The sequence below is a fragment of the Colossoma macropomum genome, unplaced genomic scaffold, assembly GCF_904425465.1.
Source record: "Colossoma macropomum unplaced genomic scaffold, Colossoma_macropomum, whole genome shotgun sequence".
NCBI classification, from domain to species: Eukaryota; Metazoa; Chordata; class Actinopteri; order Characiformes; family Serrasalmidae; genus Colossoma; species Colossoma macropomum.
In genome coordinates this window covers 7,394,303-7,417,383 of record NW_023494796.1, presented here as the reverse complement: position 1 = coordinate 7,417,383, position 23,081 = coordinate 7,394,303, and the positions used below count along the sequence as shown (strand labels likewise).

The window sequence follows — 23,081 nt, the reverse complement described above, 5'->3', positions numbered from 1 at the left end:
GGAGCAGAGCAGGGAGGGCATTGATTGTTAGCTTGTGTTTTCATTAAGACTCGTACTGTAAGACAGTCACTTACTTTTGCACATTGGTAATTCATAGAATTTATTTTGGTGAAAACTTAAGTAGGTAGTGTTTTATTGCCCTGTCTTGTTGATTGACAAAGTGTTGGTTTTAGAAAAAAAAAAGAATGAAAAAAACTAGGAGAGAGGGATGTAGTTTGACTGTCTGGACAGTATGAAAAGTATTATGCTAGTTTGAACTCACGGGTGTAGTGTGAGAAGAGACTGTATGAAGGGACAGAACTCTGAGTGAGAATTTGAGCTGGAGTTCTGGGCACATTTTAATGCTTTGAATAAGAAGGCTGGACCCCCCTTGATGAACAGAGTAGGATTAAGATGAGATCCAAGAGCAAGGAGGACATTGGGAGGTAGCAGTGTGCAAAACCTTGGAACTGGAATCGGAAGTTAGAGATGGAAATTTAAAGAATGCTAGATTGGAAGGCGGAGAGGCTTCAGGCACAGCCCTCCTCCCAGTCATGAGTTATTTCATAACACCTTTAGAAAAGAAAAGTGGTTTGTGTCCTTGAGATTCATTCACTCACACCCACACTACCCACGTTCTAAATGAAATATTGCAGTATTATCGCTTCTCGCAGTCTGTTCACTGACTGTAGAGCTCTTGTTATTGATTAAATGAGTATTCCAGTAAACTATCAATTATTCTGGTAATTTATTAAGTACTCAGTGTTTTTTAAACAGTAGAAATTGTCTTAAACGAACAATAACAAGACATGAATAACATTAGAAATAGGAATGCACTAATAAGGAAATGGTACATCAGTGTCTAATATTTTTCATGTATATATCTGTCTGTCCCGATATATAAACATCTCTTTTTACAGCACTTAAGTGAGCACTAAGTTAAGTACTTGTTGATATATGTTGTACTGCACTTTTTGAAATATATTGAAATGTATTGCTGTGTTTAATTCTGTTTTATTTTCTCTAGGTATCACCATGGGCTTTTGTGTCTAGCAATATCTGAGCTCAGGATGAGCTTTCTCTCTAACCTATTTGTAACTAGCAAAGATACTTTCTCTGAGTTGACAATAGAGCACTTTTTTGCAAGTCGCTCTGGATAAGAGCGTCTGCTAAATGTACATTTATAAAATGTAGAAATGGGGGTGAGATTTACCTGAATTAGCAATACATTACAATGTAACACTTATTTCTTAGGGTCACACATGCAGTAAAATGAATAAAATGCGGGCGTTTTAGCGCAGTAGCACAGTGCCACCTTAACATTCTCTTCAGGAGTACAATAAACACAGCAAATATCAGTTTGAAATATCAGTCAAATCTAAACATCTGTCCAATGTTGATAATTTTTAAAGCTAATATCTGCAGATTCCTAATGATTTGAATATCTTCATGTATACCCAGTTCTAAAATATCATATTGGAAAAAGATAAGGATTCCTTTAAAAGCTTAAATACATACAAACACTGTGTGACCTCAAAAATGCAGAAAAGTGAGTTTGTTATTCAGGCTCTGTAAGAAAAGACCAGTTTTATAAAACTTATTAAAGTTATTAAAACTAAATCATTGTCGACTGGTTTACAGCGTGAATTTCAATCAGTTTATTTTAACAAGGTAGTCGATTAATTGTGACAATCCTAACTGACTGTAATATCAGCGGTTTGCACCATCATCTGATGATTATCCTGAGGTTCTCCTGCAGCAAATAGAAGTTTCTTCTGTGGATGGTTAATTTGGGGGACGTCATGGCCGTGGTATGGTGCTGTGTATGTTAAATCTGTGGTTTCAGGCGGAGGAATGAATCCCTCCCCAAGAGACCTAAATATGAAATCAACCGTGGTCTTTGGCTTTTATCCGAGAGGGGGAGTGTGAGCGAGAGAAAGAGAGAGAGGGAAGAGGAGAGAAAGCCAGCGAGAGAGTGTATGTGTGTGGGGAGAATGTGGGGGAGGGGACAGGCAAAAAAAGAAGGAGAGAGAAACAAGAAGAAAGAGATGAAATTGAGTGGGCAAAAGAGCAATAGAGAGAATGCAGGCATAAGAGAGGGAGAAGAGGAAAAAAATGACATGAAAAACTGAGAGAGAAAGAGGGTCCTTTGGGTTTTTTCTAGCACAGCATTGTATTTTAGAGAGCCATTTCCCGAAGGTACATCTCTTTGCTGGTAATTTAGAGCGCTGGTGTTTTTGATTAAGGCAGAATTGAGGTTAGATTAGAGCAGAGATGGGTCCTAATTGAGACTGAGGCTAATTTTAAACGAAGTAGTCAAACTTGTTTAATACAACAGCCTCTGTAATTAAGGCTAGAGCCAGTTGATGATCATTTTGTGGTGGTGGGTGATCAGGTCAGGGAATTGAAGTCTAACCGCAAAGAAAACAAACAAGTACATGAACACACGCGCACTCCCACACACACACACTGGCACACAGACGTTCTTTAACATCCTGATTCTATGTGAAATATACACTGACTGTCAAAAGTTTTTTACACCTTTCCTTTCTTGGTAATTTGATTATGGTTACTTATCTTACCTGTAAGATAGTATTTGCAAAGCTTTTGTTGTGCAAACAAAAGTAAAAAGTTGGTAATATTGTGCATATAAAGTAATGCTTTGATGACATTAGGTAGCTGTGTGTGTAGCTGCCAATATAACCACCAACAGTATTTTGGTAATACTGTTTTTTTTTCAGCATAATGCAACATCTGTCTGGAGAATCCAACAGATAATCCCAGAACCCCTTGTAAATTTAACCCCGTCTAAATAGAGCTAAAGTGTCTTCTGTAGTGTGAAGAGCAGGTTTTACCTAAATATATATTTGTGAGTTTACTTTTCTAAATTATTTTTAAAAGCACATATTAAAACTCTTCTGGTTCAAAAGGGGTTAAACACTTTAGAGGTTTGAGTGCTAACATCTAAACAAGGAGAAAAATGTGTGGGTTTTGGTATTATTCCATTGACCTGCTACGAATTCAGTTATAAAAAATTACGCATCAGATATTGTTTTCTTCTATATAAACCTGCTTAGTCTTTAATATATTAAGTTACAGCAAACCACCAAAGGAAACATGTTCTGTTGCATGAAAAGTTTTTTTTTGAAAAGTGACGTGTCCCCAAACCCCTGATTGTACAAACACTGAATAATGTCTTCTGTTTCTCTCTCTCTCCCTTTCTCTCCGCAGGCTTATCCACTCTGCAGGCCGTCTTGGACACAGCGGCTGAGAGGAAGTGGCAGGTGACAGCAATAAACGTGGGCAACCTGAAGGATGAGAGGAAAGACGAGGCCTATCGTTCGCTCTTCCAGGATCTGGAGAACAAGAAGGAGAGGAGAGTCATCCTGGACTGCGAACAGGACAAAGTCAAAGACATCATGGAGCAGGTGACAGAGAATAAGCATCTATCCGCCCCTTTTTCTCTTCTTTCTTTCGCTCTCTCTCTCTCTCTTTATCTCTCTCTCTTTCTTTCTGTCTCTTTAATACTGTCTTTCTTTAACTCTCTGTATTTTTCACTATTTTTGTCTTTTTCTATCTCTCCTCCTTCTCTCTTTCACTCATACACACTAGGCTCCTAGACTCATTCTTAATCTTTTGATTTAATGACAGTAAATCATTCTCCTTATTGATTTTCTTCAAATATATTTGTTTCATTAGCAGGCTTTGTTCCCTGATATATTGGGCTGTAACAGATGATAAAGATTTATGTCATGGCTCAGTTTTTTCTGTCTTTAAAGTCATAGCTCTTGCAGCAGTTTGTCAAATTAAGTGACACTGCTCATAATGTAATAATAACGTAATATTCACTGAGGTAGCATTAAAAAGATCTTTTAACATTTTTTAAACATTATGTCCAGCTACACAGCCCACGTCCATGTAGTGTTACTGAAGTATTTAAGTTGACCTGTCATACAGAAACGTACGCTCACTCTTGCAAGATATTATTAGAAAATTGATATGGCTGCTGCAGAGCAGACAATTGAAAATCTGTGTATCGAATTGTTTGTGGATAAATTTGAAGTATATAATGCATGTAATAGTAACGCTAAACTCTTATGGTTCATACCAATGAAACAGCAGTGTGCACAGTGGTATGTGGGTGTCATGCGTGTCATGGCTGTTAGATGAGAAGCAGTGTAGGCATATATGCAACTTGCATAGGGGTCTTGGTAGCTGTATCTATAAATAACTCTGTGTGATGTTAATTTTTCCTGGAATGCGCACAAGTAAAAACTGAAGTGAACACTACAGCGGTACAGTAGGTATCTTCAAGTAGATGCTATCTTTGTATAGTATCTTTGTTGAATATCACCAACTGTAGTTTTTAACCAGCGTAGTTTATTTACAAGTTTCCTACATGGAGTTGAAAGACATTGTTAGAAAGTTGACAGATTTAAAGTAGTGATGTGTATTATATATATATATATATAAATAATATTAAGTACTATGCAAAAGTCAGACACCACCCTTCATTTATGTAACGTCCAGTCACAACGACTGTGAAGTATAGCTCTCATTTATAGGTGATATTTCTGTGGAGATTAGGTTTACAATAGTCCACTTGCATAAGTAAGGAAAAAGTCAAAGGAAAATAAATGAAAAAAGTTTCCAAAGAATGAAGAACAGATACAGAGAAAATGGGACTCCTAACAACTCCTAGCAAATGGGACGTGTTTCTGTCCATCCTTCCACTGTGAGAACCCAACTCAACTTTGGGACAGTCATGGGCTGGAGGTTAGAGAACCAGCCTTGTGACCGGAAGGTCGCTGGTTTGATCCTCTGAGCCAACAGTCTGTGACTGAGGTGTCCTTGAGCAAAGCACCTAACCCCCAAGACTGTGGATAGGGCTGCTCACTGCCCCCTAGTGTGTATGTGGTGTTTTGCTGCATGGATGGGTTAGAATGCGGAGGTAAAATTTCCCCATTGTGGGACTAATAAGGGTCTCTTAATCTTAAATAAATGCTATGGGTTTGAAAGGATGTGTAGCTGAGGAAGATATTACTGGGGAAAGGGAATTCTGAAAGAAGAAAACAGAAAGTCTTGTAACTGATAATGAAGCAATTAGAACAAGTTTTAAATAAGTTAGGAAGTTTGGCTCCACAATCGAAAGATGAAATTAGAAATGTTGGTGGAATTTTAGACTCCACTTTAACTTTTAAATCTCACATTGGTAATAGTAGAAAACCATTCTTTCTTGTAAGAAATATAACACGAGTTAGACCTTTTCTCAAACTGCAAGATGCTGAAAAGCTGATCCATGCTTCTATGTATTCATGACTAGGCTACTGTAATGCTTTATTCACTGGGTTACCTAAACACCACAATTGACAGACTACAACTTGTTCAGAACTATGCAGCTAGAGTACTGACTTGTACAAAAAAGAGAGAAAATATAACACCCTGTTTTAGCTGCCTGCCTCATTTAGAATTGATTCTAAATTTCTTTTACTGGTTTATAAATCGCTTAATGGATTAACACCTACATACATCTCTGAGTGCCTGACAGAATATGCTCCAAATTGGGCATTAAGATCTTAAAGTGCTGCTTTATTGAATGTTTCCAGGATAAAGCACAAAAAGAGTGGCGAAGCAGCATTTTTACCCACCAACAGCAGCTGAAAACATTTTTAGCTTAGTATTCGGTTAGGTTTCTGTTCCATTCTGCTTCTGTTTTTATTTCAAGTCTTATTTTATTTAGTCATTTTTTCATTCATCCAGTTTTCTTTATATTTTTTTTTATTATTATTTTGCTACTTACTGTTTTTCATACATGAATTTGATGTTTTATTTCATTGTGAAGTACTTTGTGCTACATTTTTATACATGAAAGGTGCTATGTAAATAAAGTTAATAAAGTTATTATTATTGAAATAGCTTTTTAAAAAACACTGTTGCAGCATTCTCCCTTTAAGAGTGGGTTTCCTTTGGCTGTAACTTTGTGAAACTTGCATTCTGTTTGTGGTGTATTCACTACATCAGAAACAACACACCTACGCTATGCTAAATCTTGGGACTTCAGGGATTTTCCATATTCAGTGGGTGTAAACTCGCAAATCAACCGATATCCTCCTACTTCACAGCTTTTTACACTGTTAAAAAAGGTCATACTGTCAGGTGAACCATTTTAGTTTTAAAATACTTGCAGCATTTATTTTTAGTGCTGTTTTTATTACCTCCATCATATCTTCACTATCCTTGCTAATCTTTCTTTTTGTTGTTTTTAGGTCATCACAATTGGTCGACATGTGAAAGGGTATCATTACATCATCGCTAATTTTGTGAGTTGATCAAGTGGAATCTTCCAGGCCTTTTCTGACATTATCTTTTTTAATGGATCTCTGTGTTTGTGTGTACATGTATGTCTGTGTGTATGTATGTATGTATGTGTATGTATGTAAGTGTATGTCTGTGTGTATGTGTGTATGTGTATGTCTGTGTCTATGTGTGCATGCATTTGTGTACAAGCATAATTACATACGAATGGATGAGCTCGTATGTATGTTCTGTTTTTAATGTTATTTTAATGCGTGTTCAGGGCTTTTTGGATGGAGACCTCTCAAAGATCCAGTATGGAGGAGCGAATGTGTCTGGATTTCAGATTGTGGATTTCGATGACCCTCTTGTTTCTAAGTTTGACCAGCGATGGGAAGCTCTGGAGGAGAAAGAGTACCCTGGGGCAGACAACAAGATACGAGTGAGTTAATGTGTGTGTGTTTTGCAGATGTGTCTGTTTGTGCATGTGAGTTTTCAGATTATGGCAGTTGGTCAACTTTGACCTTTGCCCCTGAATTACTTTACTTTTCAGATTTCAGCAAAAGGTATTATTTATACATTGCTAGTTGTATAATTACCTCTGTCTTATCTAACATCTCGGGGTGTTACAAAACAGCATATTGTATTGTGTTGTTTGAGACAGCAAGGCTCTTGATTCAATACACATGGAGATCAAACAACACGTCCAACAGAGTGGAGCAAATTAAGTTGCTTGCAGTTGGCATGTTAGTTCACACTTTCCATGTAAGCTCGGGGCTAACGCATTAGCTCTCATAAAATGAGGACGACATGTACCTTTATGAAAAAGTTCTACAGTAATATTACAGGCTGGAAATTGATACAACTGCTATAATTTATTACAGGACAATACACAAGTAAATATTACTACAGATGCACAGTGATATCGCAATCATATTGATATCGGCAGAGAATTGCTTAAACAAATCATCAGCGTCAGATTAGATTAGATTAGATTAAGATGAATTTCACTTCAGAAGAGCAAACATTTAGGTTAAAATGACCTAGATGCATTTTGTTCATTTTATTGTATTGGTAAACCTGTACATGTAAATGTTACTCTCTGCAGTGCTAATGCAGGTAGAATTAATCCCAATTTCTACATTTATAAATTACAAATGTTATAAAAATATTGAATATAGGCATTAGTTCACAATTCTCATATCAATAAATTTTACATATGCAAGACAATATTGTAGATTATTATAGCAATATACAGCACTGTAGACATTCAATACTTTCGCATAGTATTACTACAGATCTTTTTTTGTAAGGGTAGCAGCATAGGGCACATTTTCAGTTATTTTTGCAGAGTTGAAAATGTGTCAAATCAAGACATCACTGCATCTTATCGTTTTGAATTACAAAATTTAGGAATCATTACACCTTTGTAACGTCTCATTGGCAATACATTTAGAGACTTTGTCTCATTAAAATCTGTCGCTAGAGTAGATGGACACATCTGTTGGCCATAGTAAAACAGATCAGCATGTGAAACTGCATGTGGGGTGTTACTGTGTTTTCTGTCACTATGGAAAAGAAGCACCATGCTGCAATTGCACCATCAATATGGAAATGCTTATAACTGATTTGCTTTAATAGAGTAATGGTGAAAGGCGACTGAAATGTGCAGTGTGTTCTATTCTGTTCTATTCTATTCTATTCTATTGATTGATTGATCGCTCAAAATGGCCATCACTGGTCGATGGGTACAAACTTATATTACACACTTCTATAAGAATAACCGGGCTAGTCTGCATTGTAGTTCATGTAGTTACAGTGAGTTGCTGTTTTTTTCTTTATAATTAAAACTGAGATGTAAACAGCCATTCAGAGTGTTTTAATGTTAAATTGGTGCAGTGTAGAGAAACTCTGGCCTCACAATCTTTTTACAGGGGTAGAGATAGGATGCACATGCCTACAATAGAGATGTCTACAGTACTACAGAATGCCCACTGAACCAAGTGTCTGAGTTTTCATGCACCAAAATAAAAATTCCTGACCGAAATTCAAGACACACCTGGCTGAAAACTGAAAGTTTTGTTTATGATTTTGACTAAATGTACTAAACATAAACACAACAATAAAAAATGCACTTTTATTATTGTTAAAATCTGCCTTCAGTAAGACAAAACTTAGAAGTATTTCAGCATATAGACTACAGAATGATCCAGTGTTCTTTACAGCGGAGAATGGTTGGTCATTTAAGGCAGTGAATTCCTTTATTTTTTTTGTTGTACTTTACACTTTAGCTCTGTTGTTGGTGATTTTTTTTCATCATTTTTCAAAACCCCTTTCTGTTTCTGTTGTTTTGCTGTATTCTGCATATCCAGCAAGCGGTTGTGTCTTGAGTACCGCACCCTCTCTTCATACACAGTGATTACAAATTGCTTGTCTAATGTCCCCAGAAGGAACTGGGAAATAGTTTCACATGGCTGACTTTTTTCCACTGTTTATCTGCTGCTGCTCAAACTGTTTGAATGGATCTGCCCTGACTGGCAAGGGAGAGAAAAGGGAACAAACAGTGTTTTAAACACTGTTTCTTGTTTTCATTATTACTCAAATGATTTATCAAGAGTTAGATTTTGACACTTTGTTTTAGTCTCACTTAATCTTGTTTTTTTTTTTTTCCTCTTCCTGCCGCAAATTGAAAGTGCCACTTTTAATCATTTTCTGCTAAAGGTTTGGTGCATCCCTCATTGTTAATGATAAAATAGTGGTACATTCAAAAAATGACACCCTGCTTGTACCTCTTAGCAATTAATGGCTCAAAACACTTGAAGCCAAAATCGTATCTCAAATAAATAAAAACAGTATCTCATGCATTACACAACATATTTTAAACCATTATCTGTAATAGGTTTCTGTAAGGATAAACATTTTTTTTATTTACCATTACCATTTTGAACAAGGAAACACATGAATAAGATCATAAATCAAAAAAAGGGGCCATTGCTGTAAACAAACATTATTATTTGGTGTGATGGTTGATTAACGTGTGTGTGAATGTGCTCTCACTTGGGCAGTACACCTCGGCTCTGACGTATGATGCGGTTCAGGTGATGACAGAAGCATTCCGTTTCCTGCATAAACAAAGAATCGACATCAGTCGGCGCGGCAACAATGGCGACTGTTTGGCCAATCCGGCTGTGCCTTGGGCTCAGGGAGTGGAGATAGAACGCGCCCTGAAACAGGTTCATATCTTACCTGTGTTATTGTAAAATAAAAAAAAAAAAATGTACATGTGAACGTTTTGTCTGAACACCTCTGACGTGTATGTGCGTGTTTAGGTGCGAGTGGATGGACTGACAGGAAACATTCAGTTTGATCAGTACGGAAAGAGAGTGAATTACTCAGTCAACATCATGGAGCTGAAAAACAGTGGCCCTGTGAAGGTACATCCTTCTTACTCACATATGTATGCACACACAAAGAAATGCGTATTTGCAAACAGAAAATATGAGTCATTTGTGTGGATTAGTCTAGCAGTAATAAAAGTGTCACTAACAGAACCTGACCAGGATTGGTTGCTTGCCTCAGGTTGGATATCATCTCATCATTTTAAGTAGCTAGCTTGGCTGACAGGGTGCGCTCTGAAACTGATCTCATGGTCTGACAGCAGCCTGCAGTTACAAATGACCCAACTACAGTGATTTTACACTGCATGCTAGTGAGCTGACTGTATCCAACAAGCATGGAAACTCAGCAATAGGGTTCCTCAATATAGTGTTTGCTAATTGTTATTATCAGTTTACAACACTGATATCACAGAGCTGATATCATATTAATATGGAATTTAGTCTCTAACCAATCACTTAATGTTTTATTTTGTACTCTGAGTCACAGTCACTATTTACTGTCAACTAGTTTCAGTAAGAAATGTAAAATTTAAACAATGGAACAACAAAACTGAATGTAAAAGTTCATTACCCTGATTATTAACTGATTTTGTTTATGTTACTTTTACATTTATTTCTCAGTTCAGTTTCTTGTACTGCTATACTATGGGATTATAAAAATGGCACATTTTGTCAGATATGAGTAGGTTGAATCTGCTGTATCAAAAGTATGGTTTAACATAAGCTATTACTTGCTTATTAAAGCTTCCAAACAGTCCTAAAATAAATAATAAAATATAAAGTAATTCTTCATTTCTTATTTTCTGGCCTTATTATGGCTTAATTCACTTAGCACCTTTCCTGTTTTCTCGAAAGAGCAGGTTCAGTCCCCTTTTTGTCACCAGTAATATGATTTGTCAGCGTATATAGAAGTAGTGCATGTCTAACCAGGCAACATTAGATACTTTTATAGCTGGTGTAAACAACTGGCATGTTTGTGATTTTATGGCTGTATGTTTTACAGATTTAAAGTGTTAACGCATGAAATATTTTTATCCTTCCCAGTACAACCAAACCATTCATCTCTTTTATGAGGCATTCTTTTTTACAACATTAGTCTAACCTTACGTTTACTGGGCTGACATTAGAGGATAGTTAGTTAAAAGCACTTACCCACTTCGGGGGAAGCAGAAAATGTGTCAGAATTTATGCACGTATGATGTAAAGGATGTGTCAACAATAAACAATCTGCATCAGCATTTGTTTATAATCACTGTAGTCGACTTTGTCGCCTTATCATTAGTATTTTGTCCATATAGTGCAGTCATACTCAGCAGCAACTTTCTGAATGCAGAGTAGTGTGCATAGTACAAGTAGACCCTCTGTATGGGTGTACACTTTATTGGATGAACTTATTCTTTCCTCCAGATTGGCTACTGGAATGAGGTGGATAAAATGGTAGTCACCAAATCAGACCTTTTCCCCAATGACACCATGGGTATGGAGAACAAGACAGTTATTGTGACAACCATCTTGGTAAGACCATGTTATAAATTCTGTGTTAAATGTAAAATATACAGGATACTGTTTTAATAGTTCTGAGTGTATTTGGTATTTATTTGTGCGTTTTTGTATGTTTTTGTTTTGTAGGAAGCACCTTACGTGATGTTGAAGAAGAACTCTGAGTTATTTACTGATAACGATCGTTATGAGGGATACTGCGTGGACTTGGCTGCTGAGATTGCAAAGCATTGTGGGTTTAAGTACCAGCTGAAGATTGTTGGAGATGGGAAGTATGGTGCAAGAGACGCTGAGACCAAGATTTGGAATGGCATGGTTGGCGAGCTGGTGTATGGGGTGAGGAGGACTATAAAACACACACATACCCATAAGCACACAGATACATGAGACACATATTCGAAGAAGAAGCAAATATTAAAGGAGCAATAAGTCACTCTGAAGTCCTTCATGAGGGCTGAATGCCACTCTGATGTTTACCCTGTTTCTTTGCTAATGCTGGTCTCTTAGTTTTCTTCGTTTATTTATTTTGTATTTTTACACAGATCATTTTTTCCATTTAGTATTCAGGAACGTGCCACTCACCTGTCGGGTACTGCATTGAATAACCTTTGGGAAAGTGACTGGCGTAGCCTTAGATCCATTAACAGATCAGCACGCAGATCTTTTTCTACTGCGGCGAGTTTGCTGAACTGTTGTTACATGATCTAAACATGACATTGTCCATGTGTGAACCCCCTCCTCATTATAATAAAATGGTTCATACAAGCCTAAGAAGTATGTCTGCGTTTTGAAAGAAACTTAGACAATGACGAATCACTTTTATATACAGCGCTTTCTTTTGTTGTTTTTTTTGTTTTTTTTTGTGGTTGTAAACATTACTTATTGCTCCTTTAAAAAGCACAATAGGGCTGTCACAATTATTTGACTTGATTCCTTTACAATTCAAGTGATTAAAAAAATCTCTGATTCAGCAGTGCTTAGTTGGCAGTTTGATAATGTGTATTTTATATCCTAATCCTCAGACTAAGAAAAATATGCACCATCATTTGGCACTTTGTGTTTTATATTACATTTTACATGTTTTTTGAAGGCTTCTTGGATTAGCTTTTTCTAATAAAGTATTTTGAGATGTTTTGAAAGATTATGCATGGCAATTAGTCATCAAAATAATCTGGTTACTTGATTATTACTGTAATTGACTGTGACAGGCCTTCACAAATTGCTGTTTTGTGTATCCAGACATATATTCCTTGTCTTCCTTATCTCTACATCTCTTTTTCTCACTCAGAAAGCAGACATAGCTGTAGCCCCCCTGACTATCACACTAGTCCGTGAAGAGGTGATCGACTTCTCCAAGCCTTTCATGAGCCTGGGTATTTCCATCATGATTAAGAAGCCGCAGAAGTCCAAGCCAGGCGTCTTCTCTTTCCTGGACCCACTGGCCTATGAGATCTGGATGTGCATTGTCTTTGCCTACATCGGCGTCAGCGTCGTGCTGTTTCTCGTTAGCCGCTTTAGCCCGTACGAGTGGCACACGGAAGAGTTTGAGGATGGCCAGCTGGGGGCCAGCGAGTCCACTAACGAATTTGGCATCTTTAATAGTCTCTGGTTTTCTTTGGGCGCTTTTATGCAGCAGGGATGCGATATTTCGCCAAGGTTGGTGTGTGAGTCAGTGCTAGCTGGTGGGCTAGCTAGCTCACGGTATGTGCTTTTCTTAGTGTAGCTTTCTGGATCAGCAGTTCACCCTAGTGCAGCCGTGGTGTTTGTATGCTCACACTCCTGCTACTGCTGCTTCTGCCTTGTTATCACAGAAAAGACTTTCTCACCTTTGATCCTTCTTTTACTCTCCTTTGGCTAAAACAATCACAGGGCATGAAGAGCAGGCTAATGCAGGAGTAGGAACTTTTGACGGGGGTGAGGTTTAAATCCTCGGTCAGAGGTTTCTTACGTGAGTATAGACTCACCCGGTGGGGGACTGTATGTCGCAGAAGGCCACTAGTTTCTTCCTTCTTGGAGTGGTACCGTGTTTCGGCTGCATATTCCCCATTTTATTATAGGTTACTACACTACAGAGCTATACCACTCTCTATTTTTTCTTTGTTTTGTCTTTTTCTCTTTTTCTTTGCTACTGAGCATTCTCTCTGTATGTCATTCTTTTTTTACCCGACATGAAGTCTGTAGTAGGACAGTATAGTTGCATTCTTTTGCTTTAGGACTGTGTCATGGAGTACACCTTTGTGACATGGAATGGATTTATGGTAGACAGTAGGAATGAACAGATTCATCAGTGATTAGAAATTCTTTTAGAGTTAAGTGGATATGTAATATATTTGATATATGGGGTACCTTGTCGTCCAAGTACTGGGTAGTTGGATTTTTGGCACAAGCATAGTATTTGTCTAATATTAACACTGACTGTAAACATTTTATAGAATTTCCCTTTTTTGTGTCAAGTTTGTTGTTTCTGAGCAGACAGTGTGAATGTATGGGTGTGTGTTTGATGGTGTTTTGCTGTATGTAGGTCTTTATCTGGGCGTATAGTTGGTGGTGTGTGGTGGTTCTTCACCCTCATCATCATTTCGTCCTACACGGCTAACCTGGCTGCCTTTCTCACTGTGGAGAGGATGGTGTCACCCATTGAGAGTGCTGAGGATCTTGCCAAGCAGACCGAGATCGCCTATGGAACCCTTGACGCAGGCTCAACCAAAGAGTTCTTCAGGGTGAGGCTGAGGAGTAGAGCATCTTGGGAATTGTAGTTTTTTGAAAGCCTAAGTTAAAAGGAGAGTTTTCGGTGCTCTGTGATAAATGCCTGCAGGAAGTTTTGGTCTAAAACAAGAAGGGGTCGGCTGAAGTTGCGGACATTCCTCTGAGTTTTTCTATTTTTACGTTCATTTTGTTTAATTTCTCTTTTATGTCTGCATAGCCTGGATCCCATTCTTTTTCTTTCCTGTACTATACCAAACTATAACAAAAACGATCTTTCTCTTTCATTCCAACTCCTGCCCTCTCTCCGTCTCCCCATATCCAGAGGTCAAAGATCGCTCTGTTCGACAAAATGTGGCAGTACATGAAGAGTGCCGAACCGTCTGTCTTTGTGAAGAGCACGGTGGAAGGCGTCTTGCGCGTGCGCAAGTCCAAAGGCAAATACGCCTACCTGCTGGAGTCCACCATGAACGAGTACATAGAGCAGCGCAAGCCCTGCGACACCATGAAGGTCGGCGGCAACCTGGACTCCAAGGGCTACGGCATCGCTACACCCAAAGGATCTGCTTTAAGGTGGGTGGAGTAGTATAACAATATGACCCATGTTGTTATAGTATCCCACCTACCCTGATGTAGGCCGGGGGTCCCTCTGACAAAGGAGGTAACCTAGGGAACCGTAGTTGAAAAGGAGTAGGGATGGTAACCTAGGCGACCAGGAATCAGGTAACCTAGGTAACCGCAGGGTGAGAGAGGAGAAAGAAGCGTGAAGAAGAGTGCAGACCAGAGGGTAACCTAGGCAACCACCGAGATGAGTTGAAGGTGACCTTGACGATAGGCTAGGATTTGGTAACCTAGGTAACCAAGTTACCTGAGTGTCAGCGATCAGAGTGATGTAATGTAGATAAAGTTACAGACACAGCATCGATCTTATTGGCCAGGCAACTGAGCAGGTCTCTAAGGTAACAAAGGCTCAGCCAGATCTATTTTTAAATGCTTACGAAATTTACATTTTAAATTTAGCAAGTGAAACACATTAAGATAAAGTTAGTCTCTGTATCTTGTTGCTAGACAGTAGTTACATAGATGTGATTTAACAAATCACTGAACTTAGATGACATCACAGTCTTCAGGCTGAGATAGATTGCAAAGTCTTTTTAACCTGTTTGTGCTACAACTCACCTGTCTTGTGTTCAATGAGGCAAATGATGGCAAACGGCTCATAATAATTCATGTGTTTGGCCAGTTTGACACAGTAGCAGCCACAGTATTGATATTCTGCCTGCTTGGGCCTTCTGCTAAGATAACTTAAGCTGGCGTAATGTGTGTAAATGATAAATGCACCGTCTAAGATGTAGCTGACGTGTAAAACTATTATCGTTAGTATATTGCCTGTTGTGGTTCACCGTGGACGTTTGCCATAAAATTTGCCTTGTTGAGCACTTGTCTTTCCTCACTGACTGAATCAATGCAACTATATCTAATGTCCCACTTTATAATCCGTAAATTATTAATGCATGTGACTTGATGCACTGATTACTGAATGGTTATGAGCACTGATGAATGTCTAATATTAAGTTTCAGAGGCCTAAGAATACACAGTAATGTGATTGCGAATGCCAATGATGATGCACTGTTTGAACTACGCATGCAAGTCTCTTTTTGATACCTCTAACCAAATGTGTCTGCTTTTACAGTTAAACTGTTTCATTTACAACTAATTGTATGCATAAAGAATGAGCGAAGGTACTTCTGATTGACCAATTGCTATTGCTTAGCCTCCTCTATTTTAGCCTCCTGCCCTGAGAGTTACATACGTATAAAACCACTATCAAAAGCTCGGCCACCTTATAAAGTGACTAGATGTTTAACTGGGTTGCTCAAAGTTAAACCTTAAATCAGGATTTTGATTGCTTGATACTGACTTGATTGATTGATTGACTGATGGATTGTGTGACCCAATGTTGCATTTATTCTATGCGACTGGTGGGGGGGTGTGGCCCACTGCAGCCCCGCCCCCCCTATGCTGTCTGACGAATTTGTTTTATCGTTTGTTTAAGAAACGCGGTAAACCTTGCAGTGCTAAAACTGAACGAGCAGGGGCTTCTGGATAAATTGAAAAACAAATGGTGGTACGACAAAGGAGAGTGCGGCAGCGGAGGCGGGGAGTCAAAGGTCAGACCCGTGATCAGGAACTATGGGTAAAAAAGAAAAAGAATGAAAACATGTGAAATGAGTAAGCAGCACTATTGGTCCCCCGGCAACCAACCCGTTGGAACTCCTTTAGGGCTTGAGCTTGAGTTGCACGCAACCTTTGATTAATTCAGATTGGAATGCTTCATTGAAAAAGATGTATATATTATGCCTAGACTTACTAAACGATATAAACATAGCACAACTAAGAGTTAGGAAACTGGGTAATTGGCAAGGCCTTTACATGACTGTTGTAATGGGAGTCTCAGGTCCAGAGTGCCGAGCTGATGGTGCTGCTTTCTCGAGGCGATGCGTCCGCACACATCTGGCACAGCAACGCCGCGATTGCTGACTGCCAAATGGAGCGCGGAGGGCCGATCGCCACTGAACGCGCAGGGCTGAGCCAATCCAGCGCTGTTAGCGAGTTCTAATGTTCATGACAATAACATAAAATAACATTGGTAATGTTATTTATGTTATTCCCCATACGCGAAGAACGCCAGTAAACCTTGCAGTATTGAAACTCAGTGAGCAAGGCGTCTTAGACAAGATGAAAAACAAATGGTGGTACGATAAAGGGGAATGTGGATCCAAGGACTCGGGAAGTAAGGTCAGTCACTGCAGGGAGTGTGTGTGTGTGTATGTGTGTGTGCGTGTGCGTGCGTGTGTGTTTGTGTCAATAGTAAATGTGTGCCTGTGTGCAGCTGTGGACTGATTGTCTCTGCCCAGACCCTTTCCCTGCGTGTTTGTGTATTTGAGAGGCTGTGTGTAATTTAAAACTATTCCCCCAATGATGGCAGAGTGAATGTGAACATGTGTGTGCATGTGTGTGATAGGATGTGTGTGTGTGTGTGTGTGTGTGTGTGTGTGTGTGTGTGTCAGAACGAGTCCCCAGTACAGATTATCCAACGCATGAATCAGAGACAGGCCTGTTCAATGAATTGCCTATACGAAGATGTGGTTTCATATTTAAATACAGAGTAATGCATGCAACCCACCTACATATACAAACACTCAAATGCATATATAAGATCATAAGTTCATGTACACATTTTTCAATATAGCACACTCATAATATGTACATCTACAGTATATTTGTATATGCTGTACTGTGCAAAAGTCACCCTTATTGTATTTTCCAGTCAAAATGGCCATTAGGTACAAGTTATTGTTTTTTTTCAGTATTTTGTCCAGTAGTTTGCATTTCTGTTCTTTTCAGAGACTTGCTTTCAGTCTTTCAGTTAAATCTGCAGGGATATTTTTCCCCAGCACCAAAGTTTCATCTTAGAAATTGGGTGCATTTATACCTTTGGACAGAAACACAGTTGGATTTTTTCAGATCTGAAAAAAGAGTGGAGCTTGATTGTCTCTTCTCTTTAAGTACTATTTATCTGATCAGTTTTGGTGGTCTACCAGGTCTTGCATGGTTGTTAGGAGTTCCATTTTGTCGTCTGTATCTTTTATTAATTGTTTTGAACCCTAGTTTTGCAAACTCTTGTTTTTTCACTTATTTCTCACTTATTTTCCTTTGACTTTCCTCTTCCTTATGCAAGTGTATTACTTTATATCTAATCTTATCAGAAATATCTCCTGATAACTGAATAACTTGTACTTAAAGGCCGTTTTGGCCAATTAAAAAAAATAGTGGTGTCCAAGTTGCACAGTACTGTAGATAGATGCATAAATACTCTCACAGACATACATGCACACCTGTATAGGCTCAGACTGTCCCTATGCTCTTCCTTTGTATTTCTATGTACTGCAGTCAACTTGTCTTTTCTTTCTTTCTTATTTTCTTTCTTTCTTTCTATCTTCTCTACACAAAAATCGTCATAATGTTGGAGTTATAAATGTTGTATGTATATTTGTCTGTAGCTTTAGTGCTGTGCACAGTGTCCCTGTCTATTTTCTTCTCTCGCTCACACACACTTTCAACACACACATGAAGGTTTCTATATTTCTTTTTTTACTTTTCATAGTCTTACTGTTGTGCTGGATAGAATAGTTCTTAATACAATTTACCTACTCTTCCAAACTCATGTAGCCCCTAGTCAATAGTCACTTTTGTAGATATTTAGCGACTTTACTGTCTTGTAAAACTAAGTCAGTTGCCACAATGTAATACAGCCACTATTTTTTGTGTCCGATTTGTGACCCTCACCGTTTGACCCCCTCTGCAGGAGAAGACGAGTGCACTGAGCTTGAGCAATGTGGCGGGGGTCTTCTACATCCTGGTGGGCGGCCTGGGGCTGGCCATGCTGGTCGCTCTGGTGGAGTTCTGCTACAAGTCGCGAGCCGAAGCCAAGCGCATGAAGGTTGCCAAGACTCAGGCTCTAAATCCCCCCTCTTCCTCGCAGAATTCTCAGAATTTTGCCACTTATAAGGAAGGGTACAACGTGTATGGGCTGGAGAGTGTTAAGATCTAGTGGGGTAGGAACGGTGGAGTTTTTTTTTTGTCGTTTATTCGTTTGTTTGTTTTTGCCAGTCGTTTCATTGCCGTCGTCCGTTTTTTTTTTTCTTCAAGGCCTCATTGCCGTGCATTCGTGACAGACAAAAGATATGTATCGTTTGTGGGTTGTGTGTGAAGTTACCATACATACATACATACAAATTATTCAAGGAATGGTTGGGTGGATGGATGGATGAAATGGAGGGAATGGATAAATTCATTAATTTCTGAATAGACCAAATGATGAAAAGGATACATGTTCATAAATATACTGAAGTAATAAAACTCGCCCTTACTCCTCTGTGGTTTATGTAATTTCAGAATGATGACAGTATCTCAAAATGCTAACGTACAATTTCTGTTCCATGTCTATCCAGGAAACAGCCAAATAAACACTACTCATTCACATTTAATTGTCAGGGATAATGTTAATGTTAAATCAAAGCACCTAATCGCCTAACCTTAAGCTTTAAAAGCTTCCCAGGTGCTGCTGACCTCAAAGGCCTCTTTTCCACTGTAGAGCCAAATGGTTCTCACGACTGTAATAATGCGCTATGGTTTATGGTTTCGTTTTCCATCTGATGTCCTACTAAATCAGGACTAGGAATAATCTTCGAAAATCCTCGCGACTTAGTTATGGCTAACAGTCTGAGCACCACATCACAGAACATGTTTGATTTCAGCTGTCACTCCTACACCAGTCACTTGACTTGCGCTCCTGAAGAGTCTTTACATTGTAATTGTGTTATCTGAGCGTCAGTTAACTGGAACTGAGCCTGTACTGTGGTATTTGGCACTTTTGGCCTGCTAACTAAGCTATAGTTAGGTTAGCTAGCACACATTTCCATACAGTACTGAACAAGTTTGATTTCTTTTTACATCACTTGTGGCACTTTCATGAATTTTTACACGATTTTTACCACCTTAACTCTGTAATATTGTATACCGCGGTAATATCTGGAGATAGTTTGAAGGTATGGATACCGCCCAAGCCTAGGGGTTGCATGAACCCATCCTGAGTTAACTTTAAGCTTACCAACCAATAGCTGTTTTATCAAACTTTATAAGATACTAAATGTATTAATAAATAATATTACCAAGTTAATTATGTGCTATCTAGCCGTTTTTGTAAATCGCTAGTCCCAGCATACCCAATACTTCAGACTAGGCTACACCACTCGTCTGGATGGACGAATAATAAGGATGATGGACTAGTTGATGAATAATTGGATGAAAGGATGAATAGATGAAAGGACTTTTGGATGAATGATGAATGGATGGTACATTTCGTCCACATTCTCAGTTTTGGCCCCCCCCCCCATGCCGTCGATTTTTTTTCTGCCTTTTCTGCCATCATCAGTGCTTGGTGTTATTTATGGACTGGCACCATGGCTTGCTGTAGAGATATAAATAGCTGTTTCATCGCGCTCAGAGAGAGACCCATTAGTTGTCAATCATTCTCCACCCCATCTGCCGCTCATAAAACTTCTTTATACTTGTGCAGTGTTCATACAACGTGAAACTGACTGATGCTGTTGATTTCTCTCTTTTTTCTCTTTCTGTCCCTGTGTGTGTGAATGTGTGTTTGTTCCCTTTTACCTTTTTGTTGATCCTTTAATTTTGCGTAATGTTTGGTTTTGTTCTTGCTTTGGGGATTTGTGTGTATATGATTCTGTCTGTCTTGTGCATTTCTGTTTGTATCTGTGTGTGTGTGTGTGTGTGTGTGTTTGTTTAGATGACGTTCACGGACGCCATGCGCAGTAAGGCCAGGTTGTCTATAACTGGCAGTACCGGGGAAAACGGTAGAGTGCTGACTCCAGACTTCTCTAAAGCCGTCCATGCTGTGCCCTACATGAGACCAGGCATGGCAATGCCTCTCAACATGAGCGAGCTGTCCTGAGTGCCTTACACACACACACACACACACAGTTGTACACATTTTCTTACATATAAACACATGTTCTTGCAGACCCAGACTCATACATACATACATAATAACCCAGCTAACTCACACTGAGTGACTGTACTTGTATAGGCCCTATTATCAAAGACACAGACTCATGATTTCCATAGATGTCCAAACGATCAAAAACAAGTAAAAAACACATCTACGGTAATGCTGATGTCTGCTAGTGCCCTTATTAGATTAAGTACATTAACTGCGATTCACATGAACATTTTCTAGCTGTTCCAGATTAAACAGGGACATATGAAGCTTGTAAAAGACATTGTTTTATTTGAAGCTTTATTTGAAACAGAGATTAACATATATTTTACTTTGTATGTAGCAGGCTTAAAGTGGTTTAAAGTGACTCTCAGTAAAGTTTAAAGTGGTTTAAAGTGACTCAGTAAAGAGCTGCTGCTGCAGTTTCCATTTCGAACAACTGACTGAAACGCAGTTGTACAGCTCATATTCGCATTCAGTGGCACATCTAGGATCATATTAAATCAGAAATCTAAACATGATCGATTGATTCCACTGTCACTTCCTAATTATGTCGGTGGTTAATCTGATACTTTAGGCCTTCAGTTCAGCTCCTGAAGTCCCAACCAATGAGAGAGCTCACTTGGCTGTATCTACCTAATAGGATCATTTTTTGCTTGGGGTTTCATGAATATAACCCAATTATTTCAAACCAAAAGAATATTGCTACAATATTTGCAGAGTTTAAATACAACCAGCATGAAAAAAACTAAAAATTACAGACACACGTGTTTTTATTTCACAGAAATCATTAGGCTTTCTTTGAAGGCTTAGAAGGCCCTACAAATCCACATCTACGAATACACACATATCCACACTTACAAATAAGCAAAAACGCAACGATATCCTATCTATACAATATACACAAGCACTCACACACACTCGCAAGACACTTGTACATACACACAGAAAAATGTACAGACACCTTATGTACATGTGGACATTTTAACATGAACTTTTACATCGGTTTACACATGCACGCTGTTGTACCACACAAACGATCAGCACTACACGCTCGCATACACCTCCGATCTTCAGTTTTCACTGACATTTTTTCCACACCCAAGCCGAGGACTCGTAATCGTGCACTGAGGAGCAGCTCAACATCTGTTTCCATAGCAACATGTTTTTGGAATCTCTGATTCCGAAGACCACAAAGCACACTTGAATCATCTGCATCAAATGTGATGTTCTTTCATTTTACTCGAACAGCGTGAAAAATCAAAACAAAAAATCTTTTTTGAAGTACTTTTTATTTTCAAAACAACAGCGAAGAAACTGCTTCCATATTGTAAAATATACTTATGAATTTGCTTCAGTTTCAAAAGCCAAATGAGTTCATTTCAAGTAGGTGCAATGTTTGAACTGAATCATTTAATACTATCATAGGAATCACATATTGAAAAAAATATATATTGATCATGTAAATAACTACACTTTTGTTCTTTTGATGTTAATGTTAATATGACGATGCTTGACAGGAAAAAAAATCTTTCGATTTTGTTTTTCTTCTAAGAAGTTTGAGTTGTTGAAACGTGATGTTAATTTTGTTGAAGTTTGTTGTTCTTTTTGTTTTTTTGTTTGTTTTTTTGTTTTGCGGATCGTGTTCTGATCCTGTTTGTCTAGCCTATGGACGATGCAAGCAGTAGTTTTATAGTTCTGTCGTCAAGATCAAAAAAAAAAAAACAGACTGAAATGAAAAACACTTCCACTGAGACTTTTACATTTCTCCTTTGCGGGGGTTCATCAGAAAGAACATATTAATTAAAATATGAACATATTAATATCTTAGACCTAATTACAACACACACCCCCTCCCTCGGCAGTATTTTTAAATGCCAAATAGTGACCTGTGCCAAAATACTTCTGGCAAGTTTGCGTGGACTCAATAACAATGCCTCACATGTGATGTTTATCTTTTATAATTCTCATTTAGAAGATGTTTCTTTTTTCCTTTGTGTCATTCAACATGTACATTAAATGATGTGCACTACTATATGCAGTCTTAACTGTGAAACGCATGAGAACCTTTAGTTTAATCTTTGTTTTTAAAGCGATGATGATTATAATGATGATGATGATGCCACTGACTTTAGATAAATAGAACTTCCATAGTCAAATATGACCTGAAAAGTAAGAGAAAGAGAATAGAATTGCAGATATATTGATAATTATTAATTATTGAATTACTATTGAAACTCTATGCCGAGCACCCTTTTCTATGCCATGCTGTGTAACTGCAATCTTGTCCATTAGTTTTATATGTATATGTATTGTATATACAAGCAGAGACCATCCATGTGTATAACTTAAATCTCTAATTGTATGAACACATTCACATGGTACATACGGAGAACGCAGGTTGGTTCAAGGTTGGTTCGAGTTTGAAAGATGGTGGGCGTGAAAACTTCCTTGATGCCAAACCACAAGCAAACACAAACACACGCAAATGGACTTGAATCACCACTAGATTTTCATTTGGAAAGTTGACAGAGCTGAACCGGAGGAGATTTTTGTAACTGGAATGTGGATCGACTGCTTTATTTTTTGGACTTTTGGAATAAACAGAGGCTGAGAAAGTACC

General features: G+C 38.4%; 1 protein-coding gene across 4 annotated transcripts in view; it reads left to right on the top strand.

Moving 5' to 3' along the window:
• The window catches only part of gria2a (glutamate receptor, ionotropic, AMPA 2a), a 49,646-nt gene extending 27,887 nt beyond the window's left edge, over positions 1-21,759 (top strand). Inside the window, exons 4-16 of one of the 4 annotated variants that reach the window (XM_036583728.1) lie at positions 3,211-3,407; positions 6,246-6,299; positions 6,557-6,715; positions 9,339-9,506; positions 9,603-9,707; positions 11,079-11,186; positions 11,301-11,507; positions 12,460-12,827; positions 13,693-13,891; positions 14,200-14,447; positions 16,560-16,674; positions 18,245-18,379; positions 20,249-21,759. In XM_036583728.1, coding sequence (XP_036439621.1) covers positions 3,211-3,407; positions 6,246-6,299; positions 6,557-6,715; positions 9,339-9,506; positions 9,603-9,707; positions 11,079-11,186; positions 11,301-11,507; positions 12,460-12,827; positions 13,693-13,891; positions 14,200-14,447; positions 16,560-16,674; positions 18,245-18,379; positions 20,249-20,413 — 2,228 coding nt within the window. In that variant the 3' untranslated portion in view covers positions 20,414-21,759. Of the gene's footprint in view, positions 1-3,210; positions 3,408-6,245; positions 6,300-6,556; positions 6,716-9,338; positions 9,507-9,602; positions 9,708-11,078; positions 11,187-11,300; positions 11,508-12,459; positions 12,828-13,692; positions 13,892-14,199; positions 14,448-15,931; positions 16,047-16,559; positions 16,675-18,244; positions 18,495-20,248 lie in introns of all 4 variants that reach the window. The other 3 variants (XM_036583725.1, XM_036583727.1, XM_036583726.1) reach the window with 3 other exon arrangements.
• The last annotated feature ends 1,322 nt before the right edge of the window (positions 21,760-23,081 follow it).